This window comes from Helianthus annuus, chromosome 10 (genome assembly GCF_002127325.2).
Source record: "Helianthus annuus cultivar XRQ/B chromosome 10, HanXRQr2.0-SUNRISE, whole genome shotgun sequence".
NCBI classification, from domain to species: Eukaryota; Viridiplantae; Streptophyta; class Magnoliopsida; order Asterales; family Asteraceae; genus Helianthus; species Helianthus annuus.
The window spans coordinates 141184278-141204149 of NC_035442.2; the positions used below are offsets into that span (position 1 = coordinate 141184278).

The window sequence follows — 19872 nt, forward strand, 5'->3', positions numbered from 1 at the left end:
CTATCGACTATAACCCATATTGTGTCATTTCCTTTCCTTGTCTTGGGTAACTTGGTAATAAAATCCATAGTTACACATTCCCACTTCCATTCAGGAAGTTCAGGCTGTTGTAGCAAGCCAGACGACTTTTGATGCTCGGCTTTGACTTGCGCACAAGTTAAGCATTTTGCTACATAAGCGGCTACAGACTTTTTCAAGCCTATCCACCAATAATTTGACTTTAGATCCTGATACATCTTATCAGCTCCCGGGTGAACAGAATACTTGGAACTATGGGCTTCCTGGAGGATAACATCTCGTAGTCCTCCATAAATTGGAACCCATATTCGTCCATTCAATCTTAAAATTCCGTCCTTGCTAAGAGTCAACTGCTCCTCAGTTACTCCTAACTTCTCTTTAGGATAGTTAGCTTCCAACACAGTTTCTTGTTGTGCAGCTAACAACCTTCCAATTAAATTATTCCTCACTTCAATGCTCTTGGCATTGATTCGAATGGGTTTCACCCTTTCCTTTCTACTCGGGGCATCAGCGACTACATTCGCCTTGCCGGGATGATATCTGATTTCACAATCATAATCATTTAAAGTTTCCATCCATCGGCGTTGCCTCATGTTTAACTCCTTCTGATTAAACAGGTGTTGAAGGCTCTTGTGATCAGAATAGATCACAAACTTGATACCATAAAGATAATGCCTCCACAGTTTTAGTGCGAACACAACGGCACCCAGCTCCAAGTCATGGGTGGTGTAATTCTTCTCGTGCACCTTTAATTGTCTCGAAGCATAGGCAATAACCTTGCCTTTCTGCATGAGCACACACCCCATGCCTGTGTGTGACGCGTCGCAGTAAACTACGAACTCTTCAGTACCTTCAGGTAATGTCAACACAGGAGCGTTGCTCAGCTTTTGCTTCAGAATATCAAAGGACTCTTGCTGCTTAGGGCCCCAAACAAATTTTACTTTCTTCTTGGTTAAAGAAGTTAAGGGCGCAGCAATTCTTGAAAAATTTTCTATGAATCGCCTGTAGTATCCTGCTAACCTCAGGAAACTACGAATCTCTGTAGGCGTCTTTGGCTCTTGCCAATTCATGACAGCCTCTACTTTAGCGGGATCCACCTGGATACCACACTCGCTAACAACATGTCCAAGAAATTGGACTTCTCGTAGCCAGAATTCGCACTTGGAGAATTTGGCATAGAGTTTCTTATGATGTAGAAGTTTAAGAATACAACGAAGGTGTTTCTCATGGTCAGCTTGGTTCTTCGAGTATATAAGAATGTCGTCGATGAAAACGATGACGAATTTGTCCAAGTACGGCTTGCAGACGCGATTCATGAGATCCATGAACGCAGCCGGTGCATTTTTGAGCCCAAAAGGCATCACTAGGAACTTGTAGTGACCGTAACGAGTCCTAAATGCGGTTTTATGTACGTCTTCATCTCTGACTTTCAGTTGATGGTAGCCTGACCTCAAATCGATCTTCGAGAAATAACTTGCCCCTTGTAACTGATCGAACAAATCGTCGATCCTCGGCAAGGGATATCTATTCTTTATCGTGACTTTATTAAGCTCGCGATAATCGATGCACAGACGCATCGATCCGTCCTTCTTCTTAACAAACAGGACAGGTGCTCCCCAGGGTGACGAACTAGGTTTGATGAAACCTTTAGTTAGCAGTTCATCCAGCTGGGTTCTCAACTCCTTCATTTCGGTTGGTGCTAGCCTGTAGGGTGCTCTAGCAAAGGTGCTGCTCCAGGGATGATATCGATCCTGAATTCCACTTGCCTATCTGGTGGCAAACCAGGTAGATCTTCAGGGAAAACTTCTGGATATTCCGAAATGACGGGAATGTCTTCTATCTTCGGTTTAGGCCCTTCAATAATCACCTGTGCCATGTAGATGACACAACCCCTCTTTAGACATTTTGAAGCCTTGAGCATAGTCACTTGTTCAGGCAATCCGTACTGGGTATCTCCCCGAATGGTAAGCGATTCACCAGATGGAGTCTTTATCACCACTTGCTTTCTGTTGCAGACGATTTGGGCCTGGTTGTGAGATAACAAGTCCATACCCAGAACTATGTCAAAACCAACCAAATTAAAGGGAAGTAGAGATAGAGGAAAAGAGTGGTTCTTAATGGATATCACACATATCTAACACAGTGGAGACGGTTTCTATGGTACCATCTGCTAGCTCTACCTCATAATTCACATTTAAGGTTCTGACAGGCATATTCAGCAATTTGCAAAATTTATGATCTACGAAAGACTTATCAGGGCCTGAATCGAAAAGTACTCTTGCAAAGATATCATTTACGAGAAAAGTACCTGTGATCACGTTATCATCCAGCACTGCTTCTTTCGCCTCCATCCTGAAGACTCTAGCATTGTTCTTCTTGGCCTCTTCAGGCTTTTTGGCATATTTAGGGCAGTTGCTTTTAATGTGCCCCTTCTCATTGCAGTTATAGCAGGTAGCATCTTTTATCTTCTTGCAGTCCACGGTCTTGTGGTCCTTGGACTTGCACAACCCGCAAGCATACGACTTCGACTGAGTCTGCGAGTTTGATTCGAGCCTACACTTCCCAAAGTGATGTCTCTTGCAAGTCTTGCACTTGGGCTTCTCACCAGTCTGTTGCCCATACCGTTTCCACGGTGTTTCTTGCCCGACCTTCGTGAAGTATCGTCTTCACGCTTTCTCTTCTCAGCCTCCTTGTTCCTCAGCGCTCTTTGTCGGACCGCGTCCAGAGTAAGGGACAAAGATATGTCGACTATAGATCGAAAGGTCGCTGGCCGAGAGGCCTTCACGCTTGCCTTTATTTCGGGGGCTAACCCACCGATAAAACGAGCGATCCTCTTTGGCTCCGGGGTTACCAGATATGGAACCAACCGGGACATCGTGTTGAAGCTCGTTAGGTAAGCTTGACAGTCAAGGTTTGTCATCACCAAGGACAGGAAGTCAGTCTCTATCTTTTCAACCTCATGTTGAGGGCAGTAATTCTCCTTTATGAGAGAAACGAATTCCTCCCATGTCATGCTGTATAGCACAGCCTTTCCCGAGGCCTGAACCAAAGCCCTCCACCAAGCCAGGGCCTCGCCCTTAAACGATTGTGAAACAAACTTTACCACGTCCCTCTCTACACATCCACTGATGTCCACCACGGTGTCCATCTCATCTAGCCATGTCATGCAATCAACTGCGCCTTTCTCCCCAGTGAAGTCTCAGGGTTTACAAGACACAAAATACTTGTAGGTGCAGCCCCTGGCGCGAGACGCATCAGTATAAACTTTTTCTTTACGGACACTGTTTTCATTGGACGAGTGATTATCATCGTCCTTTTTAGGCTTGGACAGTGGTTTGCTGTGGGACTTTGAGTGGGTTTTCGGCTTTGAGAGTGGTTTGAATATGGTTCTGCTCCGAGATTCAGTATATTCCTCGTATTGTCGATCTAGGGCTGCCTTAACAGCGTTGTCGGCAAGAGCTTTTAATTGAGCGCCCGTCAAATGTACTTGGGCGTTATCGTATTCGTCTTCATTCGTATGACTATTCTCCCCACTAGGATCAGCCATGGTAACTTGTATCTGCTACAGAAGATAATGAAAAAAATTTATTTAGGAGTTTATTATGGAATTGTCTTTTATGGCAATTCATTAACCATGGTAAACAGAGACCATATCTGGTTAATTTGTTACTCACATTTATTTAGGATTTGAACATACTTATTCTAATTACAAACAATATTGCTAGTGGCATAAAAGCCTAGTCACGAGGACGTTTTTATAATATTAGCCGAGATTACAGAGAATCAAGGTATGAAGGTTTGAACCGTAGTCCTTTTACCCTTTCTGACAGGGAGTCATAGACCACCACTGCCTTTTATCTTATATGATAATAATTATGGCCCGTAGGCACTACACCACTAATGGATGTTTTATAATTTGGCCCGTAGGCACTACATCGCTAATGGATGTTTTAATAAATGATCATCTTTATTGATGATTTAACCCATGATTTATAAATCATTAATTTGGGCTTTGAAATTCTTAGAAGGATTCTTATATAAGAATGACGCGTGCGATTTTAACGAATCACATCTGCCTTGAACGTTAACATGATTACAGAGGTTAACTTGGAATCTGAATCTTTTAATTAGGTCTTACCATCTTGGTCGGATCTTATAAAGACACCTGACTAGGTTTCACTCTTAAGATTCTTTATTTAGGTAGATTTAAATTTAAAAGGAATGATTTTGATTTATTTCATATATAATAACAAAAATGAAATTCATAACATAACATTCCATTACTTATAATAAGGATTACACGTTGCCCTAAACGGGACTTTTAAACAAGTAAGCACCTACGCAGAGGTTTATAGAAAAACAAGTCCACGCAGGGACCAACACAAGATAGATGTCCGCACAGGGACTACAAAGATAAGTCCACGTAGGGACTGAAATACGATAAATGTCCACGCAGGGACTAAATTGCAAATACAACATTACATAAGGAGACTAATGGTCTCGTTTCTTCCTTCCTTTTAGTAGGTTTGCTAGGCCCTTGAGAAATCCACGATTACTCTTGCGTTCTTGTTCGAAGTCTCGTTCCACACGGTTTACACGGTGGAGTATTTCTTCTTGCTCCGGTGGAGAAAATCGTGGCTGCTGCGACGGTTGCTGGACCGGAGGTCTAGGAGGTATAGGATACCCATGAGCTGAGTAATCTGGTCTCCAAGAGGTTCCATGGAGGGCATTATAATTAGCCGCTACCACATATGGATCGGCATCATAGTTATAGTTGTAGTGCGTGTGAGTCGTCTGCTCAAACGGATTGCACGCCGTGGAAGCGCCGTACGCTGGTATCGGATTGTCATATCCGAAAGGGCGGAGGTGGTGCAACTAGTGCAGAATTCACCTCTGCTGGGTGACCAGAAGGTTCCCCTAATTGTGGTTCTTCTTCAGGTACTGACGGAAAGTGACTAGCACTGAGTGGCGAGGGGTGCTGAAATGAAATTCCCCTCCTCGGGTAGACATCCGTGCTCCTGATCTTCTACGCCTTGGCGGATCTGGAATTATTGGTTGAACCGGTGGCGGTGGTGGTGGCGTAACGGCCACAAACCGCGAATCCTCAGAAGGATCTTGTTGCTGCTGTTGATCATGAGGCGAGTAATGATGCGAAGGTGTAAAGTACCAATTACATTGGTCGAACCTCGCCTGGTAGCTGTCGGGACCTTGATAGGGCGTTCCATGGAAGGATGACCCATCCGAGATCTCGATTGGATGATTGGGAGTACCCCTTGCAGGTTCGACGGGGTCCGTATCCTCGTCCATATCCACTGCATTATCTTCAGAAAAGTGATCATCTGGTCCTAGAGGGTTATACCCTATTGGCTCTTGGACATAATCCGCCGGGTTAAACTGTCCTATGAAGAAAGGTGAAGGATCTCCATAAGAACGGTGCGAAGCAGATCGCTGTAGAGGTAAAAAGGATGGTTGAGGGTTATTGGGATTATTTTCCGAATCTGGTCCAAACGAATGGCGGTATGAGGGTGTTGAGCTATGCGAGGTAGATTGTCTCGTAGGTTCAAAAAGGTTTCTTCGTCTCTGTGGTTCTTCACTCCTTGTACTGGAAGGAGCTCGCGTGTTCGAAGGTCCAGCTTCGTGATCATTGTGAGTAATGATCGTTCCTCTGCCTCTTCCTCCTTTTCCTCGTCTGATTGCAGGTGGCATATTCCTGCTTTCAAAACTTTAAATAACAATAAACAATAAAAAGACAAACTGGAATAACAATTCGAATTTGTCCTATGTTCTTGTCTAGACTCAAGTATGTGCAATTGTGTAACTGAGATTAAACACAAAGGCTAGTGTTTAATTCACTCAGTGTTGGCTCTGATACCAACCTGTCACACCCCGATTTCCACGTGTCTCACCGGTGGGCCCGGTGGGGGATTACCGTGACGTAGTTGGCAACATTATAGTCAAACCACACAATATATATGAATGCACAGCGGAAGCATAAAGATAATTATATTTCAACATTAAGTGTAATATCAATGTATCACCATTGTTGAAATAATAATCCACAGGGGATCAAATAATAATAACAAAAGTATTATTCAACAGACTTCAGGCATCTTAAGCTTGCGAGACTTCTAGTGATGCTAAGGAGAAATCCCAGCCAATTACGCCTAGTACCTGCATTTAGTCTTTTTGGGGAAAATACGTCAGTTTACACTGGTAAATACGTTCAACTGACACTTTTTGTAAAAATGTTTAATAAAATTGGTTTAAATGCTCAAGGCACTAACTCTTTATAACTTGGGATAATTTATAATCAAATCTTGTAAAGAATTACATGTTACTATGCGTTCGGTCGCCCGGGTCGTGCCGGGTTAAAGTTTAATAGACACACCACATAGTATAAAACCGTGGCGGGTAACCAACGGCTACACTTTTATAGTCATAGACATAATGTCGGGTGTACGCCTACACCGGGATGTCAAGGTCGTGGCCATTCGTAAATGCTGCCAAGGATATCCGAGACATGGTCATTAAGCCCCCAAAGGCGTTAAGCCAACAAAACAAGTTTTTAAACGGGTCACGTTGATAATACCCAACTACTAATGAGTTGGGGTCAATTGCCCGACCAAGCGGTATTTTAAATACCGTAACCCAAGCCCGTATAACGGAAATAAGTTAAAAGTATTTACCTTTGCAAGTATAATCCTTAATTGAATAAATCACAGATAGCTTTTACTGGTCTCCTATTCTGGAACGAAGGTTTAAAAATAACCTATTAGAATCCTAACGGGTCTTTATATTTGCCGTAGCTTAGACCGGTCGGTTTCAAAGGATAGTTACGGTTTAATCGCGTGAAAGGCGAAAACCGTGTATGGAGTGTGATTTTGACCCAACAAGTTTGAAGACTTGTTTTATATGGGTATAATAATCATACTCTGGATTTTGGGGTCAAAACAATATGGTTTGACCCGTTTCGGCTAATTCATGTAAACTAGTTACATAAGCCGAACCGTGCGCGCAAAAGGCGCAACGGGTAACCGCAAGAGTCCCATAATGTTTTCCTAAGTCAATATGCCTTAAAGAGGTTGTGGTATCACTAGGATACCTTCCATAATGCCCGTAACGAGTTTAAGTTCATATTATGCCTCGTAGGGGTATTTCGGTCTTTTTAAAGATTATAAAAGAGGTTTTAGAGTTCTACAGGAAATCTGAGTTTCCCGAACAGTTTATAAAGTCTAAAATACTTTATTTATTATTTAAAATCAGTAGCAACTGGAATCGGGTCAAATGACCTTGTAGAACTCAAGTTATGGCCGAAAAAGGGCATATTCGGTATTTACCGAACCGTTGCCATAACCGCAGGTTATGAGCAGGTTAAAAATAATTAAAAATCTTTAAAAATCCCAAAATATTATTTTACATCAGTGAGTAAAAGGTTTGGTGTCGAAATTCGGGTTTAGATAGGCGTTATGGTAATTGCGCTATTTAATTACTAAAGTTTCGCAATTTGCGCTATTTAGCATAACTCCTATTCTGGACCTCGGATTGACGTGAAATTTTTGGGACATGCTTAGAAATCAGTAACCAAGGTTATGATCCGTTCACGTGTCCGAAATTCTCGTTTTAATTTAAAAAGGGCGTTACGGTCAACTTTTAAGCATTTAACGGAAATGTGTAAAAGACTCGGACAAACAACGAACCGGTCACAGAGGGGTATACCATCATGTAACCTGGTCCTAAGAGAGTCCTAAGGCATATCTAAATCAAACTTTAATGGGTCAGAACTGAAGTCAATGCAAAAGTCAAACTTTTGCGACTTTCAGCTCCGAACCGGGTCTAAACAGAAAATGGTCGGATCAAACAAGCTTAGACTAGTTTATATTCTTATTATCATGTTTTATGAGTGTTCAAACGGGTTACATATCATCTACAATACGGATTATGCAAGAAATAGCAAAATGACCTTTCTGTTGACTTTTTCTAAGCACGTTTGACTCGATTTTTGATCTAGTTAGAGTGGGAATCAGAGGGTGCCCTTTTAGGGGTTTAATGACCACATGATTACCAACATATAACTATCTTTGATTCGACAAACCACTGGACCATTCGTGATTTATCGCAAAGTCAATCGTTAATTACGACGGATTGACTTTTAGGCTAAAACTATGGAAAAACGAAACCACAAAGGGTTAGGCAACTTACAGAAGCTTGGTGCACGACTTAGGATGTTAGAAGAATGCTTGAGAGCTCCTAGAATGATCAGAAGGCAGGTTTTGAGGTGTGATTCAATTGTGCACAAGGCATTGGCTTTTATAGTGAAAAATGAGGCTTAGGATCATCACAACTCACCCTACAACGGAGCATGGATGATCAGCAGGTGGCCCTGCGTGCTAGGGGGCATGTAGAGGGCGTCCATGCTTCATTTATTGCACATATGATCGTTCACAACTTCAAACAGCAAGTCTGTCCAAGAATTCTGCATCTGGGACTTGTACGCGGCCCGCATTAGATTCAGGCAACTTGCACGCGGGCCGCCTGGATCTTCATGTCAGGAAACGTATCTACAGGTGGCTCGCGGCCCGCATTGACTTGCTTGTTTCCCTCAGGCGGGCCGCCTGAGGCCTGATTTCCAAGATTTTCAAATCTTTTGTAATCATTAACCTGACCTTTCGGTTTCGAAGGGGTAACTTTGCGATTTGGCCCTCGATTATTTACCGTTAAGGGCCTCGTGCCTTTTACCCGCATTGTTAAGTCCCCGGTTAGTTTAATTACTATCCGAAAAGCTTTAACTTTGGTTGTTGACGCTTTTAACCCCTCTCGTACGAATTTGATCATAACTTTCTCGTTTTAAAACGGAACTTCGCGAAATTTACATAGTATATACTAGTTAGTATATTTTACTGTTACAAAGCCTCGGGTTCGTCAAAGGGTCACTCAGAGGTATAATTAAACATGTTGACACAGTTAACCCCTGTAGCTTGTGATCCCTCACTTTCATCCGCGTTTCGCTCCGTACGATCCATGATTTATTCGTTTGAAGGTACGAGCATCAATTAGGGTTACTATACAGTATATTTACCCTTCGTTGACATTTATAACCCTCGAATTTACATACTTTCAAGGTTTGTCAATTTTAGTCCTTTATTAAATATTTAATGCCACGTGTGAACTCATGACACGTGTTAACACATTATTGGACACAAAATTTCGAGGTGTTACAAGTTTCAACTGTTTTAGATGGATGTGTTATATCCATTAGGAATCACTCATTTCCTTTATCCCTGTTACCCTTTAAACTAGCTGGTTTCGACGTAGTATTGGGTATGGATTGGTTATCGCATAACCAAGCCCAAATTGTGTGCAACAAGAAGCAAGTGGTAATCAAGACTCCGTCTGGAGAACCACTTACCATTCATGGAGATACTCGACATGGATTGCCTGCACAAGTATCTATGCTAAAGGCATCCAGATGTTTGAAGAAAGGATGTGTCATTTATATGGCGCAGGTGACTATTAGTGAGGAGAAACCCAAGATTGAAGACATTCCAGTCATCTCTGACTATCCTGAAGTTTTCCCAGAAGAACTACCTGGTTTGCCACCGGATAGGCAAGTGGAATTCAGTATCGACATCATTCCAGGAGCAGCGCCTATTGCAAGAGCACCTTATAGATTGGCACCCACGGAAATGAAAGAATTGAGGACGCAGTTAGATGACCTGCTAGCCAAAGGTTTTGTTAGACCAAGTTCATCTCCTTGGGGAGCACCAATCCTGTTCGTCAAGAAGAAAGATGGTTCGATGCGTCTATGCATCGATTACCGTGAGCTGAATAAAGTTACAATCAAGAATAGGTATCCTTTGCCCAGGATCGACGATCTGTTCGATCAGTTGCAAGGAGCGAGCTATTTTTCCAAGATTGATCTCAGGTCAGGCTACCATCAATTGAAGGTCAAGGACGAAGATGTGCACAAGACTGCATTTAGGACTCGTTATGATCATTTCGAGTTCCTAGTGATGCCTTTTGGGCTCACTAATGCACCTACCGCATTCATGGATCTCATGAATCGCGTCTGCAAGCCGTATTAGGATAAATTTGTCGTTGTCTTCATCGATGACATCCTCATCTACTCAAAAAGTCAAGCTGACCACGAGAAACATCTTCGATGTATTCTTAAACTGCTTCATCAAGAAAAGCTTTATGCCAAGTTCTTTAAATGTGAATTTTGGCTACGAGAAGTTCAATTCCTTGGACACGTAGTCAGTGAGCGTGGTATCCAGGTGGATCCTGCCAAGGTTGAAGCCGTCATGAATTGGCAGGAGCCGAAGACGCCTACGGAGATTCGCAGTTTCCTAGGTCTAGCAGGATACTACAGACGCTTCATTGAAAATTTCTCAAGAATTGCTGCACCCCTAACTTCTTTAACTAGAAAGAATATAAAGTTTAATTGGGGTCCTAAGCAGCAAGAAGCTTTTGATATCCTCAACCAGAAGCTAAGCAATGCTCCTGTGTTGACATTGCCGGAAGGAATGGAAGAATCTGTAGTGTATTGTGACGCATCGCACACCGGGATGGGTTGTGTGCTTATGCAGAGGGGCAAGGTGATTGCCTATGCGTCACGACAATTAAAGGTGCATGAAAAGAATTACACCACCCATGACTTAGAGTTGGGTGCCATTGTATTTGCACTAAAGCTTTGGAGGCATTACTTATATGGCATTAAATTTGTGATCTATTCTGATCACAAAAGCCTTCAGCATCTGTTCAATCAGAAAGATTTGAATATGAGGCAGCGACGTTGGATGGAAACTCTGAACGATTATGATTGTGAAATAAGATACCATCCAGGCAAGGCCAACGTAGTCGCAGATGCCTTGAGCAGAAAAGAAAGAGTGAAACCAATAAGGATCAATGCCAAGAGCATTGAAATCAAGAACAGTCTGAATGAGAGATTGTTAGCTGCACAGAAAGAAGTTGTGTCAGAAGCTAACTATCCTAACGAAAATCTAGGAGTAACTAAAGAACAGTTATCCTATGGCAAAGATGAAATTCTGAGATTAAATGGAAGGATATGGGTTCCTGTTTATGGAGGTCTTCGAGACGTTATCCTTCAGGAGGCCCACAGTTCTCGATATTCCATCCATCCTGGAGCTGATAAAATGTACGAGGACTTGAAGGCAAACTTTTGGTGGATAGGCTTGAAGAAGTCTATAGCCACCTACGTAGCAAAGTGTTGGACTTGTGCGCAAGTAAAAGCTGAACATCAAAAGCCGTAAGGCTTGCTACAACAGCATGAACTTCCCGAGTGGAAATGGGTAATGGTGACGATGGATTTCATCACCAAGTTGCCAAAGACAAAGAAGGGAAACGATACAATATAGGTAATAGTTGATAGACTGACTAAGTCAGCACATTTCCTACCCATAAAGGAGACTCATAGCTCCGATATATTAGCCCAGTTGTTTGTAGATAAGATTGTAGCCCTTCATGGCGTGCCTGTGTCTATCATCTCTGATAGAGATACAAGGTACACATCACACTTTTGGAAAAGCTTCCAACAATCTTTGGGCACACGTTTGAACTTTAGTACGGCTTACCACCCTCAGACGGATGGACAAAGTGAGCGTACAATCCAAACGTTGGAAGACATGCTTCGTGCATGTGCGATCGATTTAGGTGGTAGTTGGGATAACCACCTACCATTAGTCGAGTTCTCCTATAACAACAGCTACCATACGAGCATTAAGGTTGCGCCTTTTGAAGCCCTATATGGTAGAAAGTGTAGAACGCCAGTTTGTTGGGCAGAAGTTGGAGATGTCCAGATGACAGGACCTGATATAATTTTTGAAACAACAGACAAGATTGTCCAAATTCGCGATCGATTGAAAGCTGCCCGAGATAGGCAGAAAAGCTACGCAGATTTGAAGTGTAAGCCTTTCAATTTCGAAGTAGGCGACAAGGTATTGCTTAAGGTATCACCTTGGAAGGGGGTGATGCGATTCGGTAAGAAAGGCAAGTTAAGCCCGAGATATATTGGACCTTTCGAGATAATCGAACGTGTCGGATCGGTTGCCTACAAATTAAACTTACCGGAAGAGCTTAGTGGTATCCACAATGTGTTCCACATATGTAACCTGAAGAAGTGTTTCGCTGATGAATCACTGATTATACCGCATACAGATGTACACATCGATGAGAGCTTGAAGTTCGTTGAAAAACCTGTGTCGATCGAGGATCGACAGGTTAAGAAGCTTCGCAGGAAGTATATACCAATTGTGAAGGTAAAATGGGATGCCCGTAGAGGTCCCGAGTACACGTGGGAGGTAGAATCCACGATGAAGGAAAAATACCCTCATTTGTTTCAATAAATCTCGAGGTCGAGATTTCTTTTAAGGGGGTGAGGATGTAACACCTCGAAATTTTGCGTCCTATAATGTATTGACACGTGTCATAAGTTTACACGTGGCAATAAATACTAAATAAGGACTAAAGTTGACAAACATAGAAAGTATGTGAATCCGAGGGTTCAAAGTGTCAACGAGGGATAAATATACTGTACAGTAACCCTAAATGATGCCCGTACCTTCAAACGAATAAATCATGGATCGTACGGAACGAAATGCGGAAGAAAGTGAGAGATTACAAACTACAGGGGTTAAATGTGTCGACATGTTTAAGTTATACATCTGAGTGACCCTTTAACAAACCCGAGACTTTGTAACAGTAAATTACGCTCACTAGAATGTACGATATAAATTTCGCAAGGTTCCGTTTTAAAACGAGAAAGTTATGATCGAATTCGTATGTGAGGGGTTAAAAGCGTCAACTTTGAAAGTTAGGACTTTTCGGGTAATAATAAATTAACCGAGGACTTAACGGCGAGGGTAAAAGTCACGAGGCCCTTATACGTAAATTAACGAGGCCCAAAACGCAAAGTTACCCCTTCGAATGGTCCAGTGATTTGTCGAATCAAAGGTAGTTACATGTTGGTAATTGTGTAGGCATTAAACCCCTAAAAGGGCACCCTCTGATTCCCACTCTAACTAGTCCAAATGTCGGGTCAAAGTTGCTTAGAAAAAGTCAACAGAATGCTAACTTTCGATTTTATGCATAATCAGTAATGTAGATGGCGTGTAACCTGTTTTGACACTCATATAACATGATAATAAGTATATTAACTGGTCTAAGCTTGTTTGATCCGACCATTTACTGTTTAGACCCGGTTCGGAACCGAAAGTCGCAAAACTTTGACTTTTGCTTTGACTTCAGTTCTGACCCGTTATGGTATGTTTTAGATATGCCTTAGGACTCTCTTAGGACCAGGTTACATGATGGTATAACCCTCTGTGACCGGTTCATTGGTTGTCCGAGTCTTTTGCACATTTCCGTTAAATGCTTAAAAGTTGACCATAACGCACTTTTCACTTTAAAACGAGAATTTTGGACATGTGAAAGGACAATAACCTTAGTTACTGATTTCTAAGCATGTCCCTAAAATTTCACGTCAATCCGAGGTCTAGAATAGGAGTTATGCTAAATAGCGCAATTACGGAAACTTTAGTAATTAAACGGCACAATTAGCATAAAGCCTATCTAAACCCAAATTTCGACACCAAACCTTTTACATACTGATGTAAAATAATATTTTGGGATTTTTAAAGATTTTTAAAGATTTTTAATTATTTTAACCTGCTCATAACCTGCGGTTATGACACTGCTTCGGTAAATACCGAATATACCCTTTTCGAACATAAAATGAGTTCTACAAGGTATTTTGACCCGAATCCAGTTGCTACTGATTTCAAATAATAAATAGAACTCAGAAATCTCTTTTATAATCTTTAAAATGCCAAAATACCCCTACGGGGCGTATATTGGATTTAAACTCGTTATGGGCATAATGGAAGGTATCCTACTGATACCACAACCTCTTTAGGGCATATTAACTTAGGAAACTTGTGTAAGACTCTTACGGTTACCCGTTACGCCTTTTACGCGTACGGTTCGGTTTATGTAACTAGTTTACATAAACTAGCCAAAACGGGTCAAACCTTATCGTTTATACTTCAAAATCCAGAGTGTGGTTATATTACCCATATAAAACAAGTCTTCAAACTTGTTGGGTCCAAACCACATTCCATTCCCTGTTTTCGCCTTTCACGCGATTAAACCGTAATTACCCTTTGAAACTGACCGGTCTAAGCTAAGGCTAAATTAAAGACCCGTTAGGATTCTAATAGGTTGTTATAAACCTTCGTTCCAGAATAGGAGACCAGTAAAAGATACTTGCATTTGTTTATTGAGGTTATTACTTGCTCAGGTAAATACTTTTAACTTATTTTCTGTTATACGGGCTTGGGTTACGGTATATAAAATACCGCTTAGTCGGGCAGTTGACCCTAACTCATTAGTAGTTGGGCATGATCAATGTGACCCGTTTAAAAATTTGTTTTGTTGGCTTTACGCCTTTGGGAGCTTAATGACCATGTCCCGGATATCCTTGGCATCATTTTACGAAATGACCACGACTTCGACACGCGGGTGTAGGCGTACACCCGACAATGTGTCTATATTTATAAAGGTGTAACCGTTGGTTTTCCCGCCACGGCTTTATGCTTTGTGGCGTGTCTATTAACCTTAAACCCGGCACGACCCGGGCGACTGAACGCATAGTGAACATGTAATTCTTTTACAAGATTAAATTGATTAATTATCCCAAGTTATAAAGAGTTTGTGCCTTGTGCATTCAAATCAATTTTATTAAACATTTTTACAAAAGTGTCGGTTGAATGTATTTACCAGTGTAAACTGACGTATTTTCCCCAAAAAGATTAAATGCAGGTTCTACACGAAATAGGCTGGCCACTCCTTAGCATCGTTAGAGTCTCGCAAGCTTGGGATGCCATTATCTGTTGAACATTATTCCTATTTTATTTTGATCCCATGTGGATTATATTCGACTATTTGTGATACTTGGATATTACATTTAATGGTTGGAATATATCTATCTTTATGCTTCCGCTGTGCATTTAAATATTGTGTGGTTTGACTATATTGTTGCCAACTACGTCACGGTAATCCCCCACCGGGCCCACCGGTGAAACACGTGGAAATCGGGGTGTGACAATCCACTCCTCCGAATTCAATTTCTGTCTGCCTCAACCCCTCATCTGAAGTCAATTCCGGTCTGCCTCAACCCCTCCTTTTTTTCACAGTGAGAGTTTCTACGGTTCTAAGTTCTAAGTTCTAATTGTGACCATCGCCTGTCTCCTCCTGACGTGCTCGTAACATCTTAACCTCCCCCCTCTTAACTTATCTGATATTGTTAGTTATAATTATATTTCAATTTCAATTTGTATTGTATGTGCTTCATTGTAATTTCTTAATTCCTTTTTGTAAATTACTCTAGTATTTATAGATCTCTTCCCCTTCTTATGGTTATGGGGCATCCAATAGTCATCCATAATCTTTTCCTAACTACCTTATTTCTTATCATATTCAATCTATTTTATAACCACACATCCATCTCAACATTCTCATCTTTACTACCTCTAGTTTACGCTCTTATATTTTTTTAGTTGATCAACAATCTGTTTAATATAACATAGCAAATCTAACCGAACTCTAATTTTCTTTATTTTAATAAAAAATCTCTCGTCATACAAGATCCCAATGAGAGGATTGAAAGATGACATAAAGAGTCTCCACATGTATAACACAACATAAAAAAACAAACTATTCCTTGATTTCTCTTAATAATTTCCAACTTTTCATGAAAAGAAAAAAAAGAAAAAAAGAGAAGAAAAGTTATCAAGCAAGAGGGATCCGACGTGTCATCTCGTCAAAAGTACAAATTTTAAATGCTTTTCCCTATTCAACAAAACACGCATCCTCAATAAAAACCACCCACCCCTTCCTCCTCCACCAAGAAAACAAACCAAATATTATCTCATCTGCTCCCCAAAGGTCAAAACCCTAACCCTCAAATTTCACTTCTCTACGCATGGCCAGAACTTTCTGATCCAATCGAGTCGATTCCTGTTTGTTAGCAGATCTCTGTTCGTTTGATTTGAACAAACAATGTCTGCGATTGTGTGCGGGAAGAGATCGTTCTTCGAAGACCTACAAACCTCCCCAAATTCTGCTTCTCCTCCGGCTTCCAAGAAAATTCGCTGCTTTACTTCAACTTCTCCGGTTAGGTTTTCGTCGTTCGCTACTTCTCCGCCCTCGCCGTCGCTTGTTGATAAGCTCCGATCGGTTTTCCCTAATATGGACAAGAAGGTAGGGTTTTTTAATCTATCGTAATCGTATGTCTGTATATGTAGTTTAACTTATGCAATTGCTGATTTATAAATCTATTTGTTTTGCTTATTGATTTGGTATTAATTAAAGGTCGTAGATCGATTGGTGAATTCAGCAAAAATTGTTCATGGAATTGAAATTATTCAGTTACACACTTTGATTGGTTACTGAAAATTAGGTTAGAACCCTAGATTTAGCAATTGTTTAATTTAGGTTTATCAACTTTAAATCTGGATTAATCAATGTTTAAGTGTGTGTGTGTGTGTGTTGTGTAGCGATCGGATTTAGACAACTAGAATGGAGATTAAAGGAGACCAGAAGAACATTTAGAGAGAATTAGATTCAATTCATATTTCATTCATAGCTCTAGATTGAACATAGAAATGCCAGTTATAGGCTGGAATTAACAAGGAGAAACATAACTACTGAATCACTAACACCCACTACTTTGGACGCAGCTAATAAACAAAGAAAATTCAGAATAACTAAAATGTGTTAGCCCGTGTTCGGGTTGAATGGTGCTCATGCGGATACCCGTAGCCACGTGCATATTATTAGTGTGATGGATTCCTGACTCCTGAATGCAAATCGTGTTAAATTGTTGATTTCCCAATTTAAAATTGCTTGATAGAATTTAGATGTGGCTGTATAATCATTTGTTTGTGGTGATGATTTGGGTGTGTCATCTGGTTTGAATCAATTTGCTGTTTGGTGTGAATTTGTCACTAGTTATATTTGTTATGTCAAGGTTGGTATTTAGTTACGTTACTGCTATTCTATGTTAAAGTTTATTCTAACCGGAAAGACGTAACTGTGTTTCTAGCTTCTGGAAGAAGCATTAGAAAAGAGTGGAAATGATATAGATTCTGCCATTAAGAGTCTCAACGAGCTCTCTCTGGGATATGTAAATGGGGTTTCAGGTTCACCAGGACTGGCGAACACAATAGTTGATAAAGGTAATTTGTTTTGTTTTGTTTTCTTGTTTATTTGTTGGATCTCGTATGTTTTGTGTATTTAATAGACTAAATTCTTTCATTGAATAAACGTGTAGGCCTGGTTACTGCCAACGAAGATGTTTCTTTGGAAAACTCACCGAGAAACGGCGCAGAATGGGTTGAGTTGTTTGTGACAGAAATGACAAGTGCCACCAGCATTGATGACGCTAGACTTCGTGCTATGCGTGTACTTGAAAGTTTGGAGAAATCCATAACCGAACGTGCTGCTGGTGATGCAGCAGAAACCCTTCATAAGGCAAGCTTCTCATCCCAACTCACTCACCCAAACACACAACACACACATGTGTGTAGTGTGTACTGTTTTCAACTATCTTATGTGGTTGTACTATTAATTTCAGGAAAATTTAGTTTTCAAGGAACAAATTGAAGTTCTTCTGAGGGAGAATGCAATACTGAAGCGTGCGGTAGCCATTCAACATGAACGACAAAAGGAGTATGATGAGAGGAACATAGAGGTGCAGCAGTTGAAACAGTTATTATCTCAATATCAAGAGCAAGTGAGGACACTTGAGGTGAATAACTATGCATTGACAATGCATTTAAAGCAAGCTCAGGGAAACAACTCCATTCCTGGACGATTTCATCCTGATATCTTCTAATAAAGAGGTGAAGTTTGAGTTCGTTATTGGTTATAATTTTTTCTTTGTTTTGTCCCAAGAGATCTACATTTGCCAGATTAATGGCAAGTAGATTATATGTTTTAAACGTCAATTAATGGTTGGTTAATTTAATGTGTAAGACCTCAGTTTAATATTTGCAACTTTTGGTTCACCAAACTTGGGCTTGCTTGCTTTTTCGCTTCGTATTAAGCATCTGCTAATGCAAAACTTGGATGTGTGTATTCATGAGAAACTCGATATTGAAAGAAGGAAAAACGGATAAATTTTTTGGGTTCTGCGAATTCATTAGAGAAGGCAGAGGTTCTTCGGTAGAAAATTGAAATCCCTAATTGTGATCCTGACTCACTTTAAAATCTTTCTAAAGCAACTAGAGACTATAAGACACGTCTTGGTAAGTTTTTTTTTCCCAGTTCTCTTGATACATCACGAACGCAACACCTGCGGCCACGGGGTTTCTTCCTTTATCTCCTCCCATGAGGGTTGAATATTTCTCAATGATAGATCATTGCAGATGCTCCAAGTAATTTGTGAACTCAAATAAGAATTTCTACTAATTAATAGTTCTAGACATATACAAGTCAACTTTGATTATGTAAGCGAAAGCAATAATTTGACTATATGTGTCGTGTTGTGATCATCTTTATTAGCAAATAATAGATTATTATAAAGCATCCATTAGTTGATAGATGAAGTTGTTACACGTATATAGGATGAATGAAGTTATTACAGAAAATCAAACGACAAACAAACGAGTTAATAGCTTTTAATTATATGAATCACGATACATTCTTGACGACATCCTTAAATATTTATCTCACGCATCACTCGCTGTGCCGTATGTTAGTTGGCTAATTGTTGCTGTACACTTTTGTATTCCAGAGAAACCAACTTTGTGACTAGCACTTTCTCTTTGCGTGAAAAAAGGGAATTCGCCCGCAAGATCATTAGAAATTTTAACGAAAAGACGACGGCTCATACGAAACCTACGCTTAAACTGACCATCATCGTACAACGGATTTTCACAAAAATAATCTTGCACTAGACGTTCATGAGCACCTAACCGATTCCGTTCAAGAGCCGGTTGTCTGGTACGCAATGTAGAGGATTGTGCTTCTTCTTGCAAATAATTAATCGCCTCTTGTGTAATTGCGATAACCATATTGTCAAGAACACCGTCGGATGAAGAGCTCGAAGAATCGGATGACATTTTTTAGTTGTGATTGGTGTGTGTTTGAGTTGTGATTGGTGTGTGTTTTAGTTGTGATTGGTGTGTGATTTAGTTTGGGATAGGTTTATATTTATATTTGAATAAAAAAAACTTAAAAAAAAAAAAAGAACGTTGGCAACGGAATGAACGGATATCTTTGACCACCCACCTCGATCCTCTCAATTTCAAACCGTTAACATGTTGGCGAGGACACTATAGCGCTCCTAGTTAAATTTGTGGGTGTGGGTCGATGGCGTCGGGTGGCGCTATAGGGGCTGAGGTGGCCTTGGTGGCGCCTCCACACCCTCCGGCCTAAGAGTGAATAAAAATTAAAGTGCAACGTGTCACCAATCTAGTGGTTCACGTGGTGTACCCCGCATGAATATGATTACTATTTCCCTCGTTAAAAATTGGTTTGAATCATAATTCAAAGCGTTAGTGTAATGATAATACTTTTTCGAATTATGTTTTCTACGAAACACCAATGTGTTAAAAAGACTTCCAAATGCGTGTGGGTGGGAGGTGATCAAAGTCAATTTGGTGTATTTTAACGTCAATTGGTTGAAAGTTGAAACTGATTCAACAATGCTCCATTTCACTTTAAAACATTTATTAAATACTTTCCCATAGATTATTTAAATTGCTATCACATTATTTGAGCAATAACTAAACACTCAAATAAGAAAAAAAAAAAAAAAAAAAACAGACCAGACCA

General features: G+C 40.6%; 2 protein-coding genes across 2 annotated transcripts; one reads left to right on the forward strand and one right to left on the reverse strand.

The window, feature by feature from the left end:
* Nucleotides 1-15870: 15870 nt before the first annotated feature.
* On the forward strand, nucleotides 15871-18106 carry LOC110885730. The gene is made up of 4 exons (XM_022133439.2): nucleotides 15871-16293; nucleotides 17138-17270; nucleotides 17366-17565; nucleotides 17669-18106. Exons 1-4 carry the CDS (start codon nucleotides 16093-16095, stop codon nucleotides 17927-17929), a joined length of 795 nt encoding a protein of 264 aa, XP_021989131.1. The 5' UTR covers nucleotides 15871-16092; the 3' UTR covers nucleotides 17930-18106.
* Nucleotides 18107-18764: 658 nt separating this feature from the next.
* Nucleotides 18765-19157, reverse strand: LOC110882570. The gene has a single exon (XM_022130559.1). It carries the CDS (start codon nucleotides 19155-19157, stop codon nucleotides 18765-18767), a length of 393 nt encoding a protein of 130 aa, XP_021986251.1.
* Nucleotides 19158-19872: the final 715 nt, after the last annotated feature.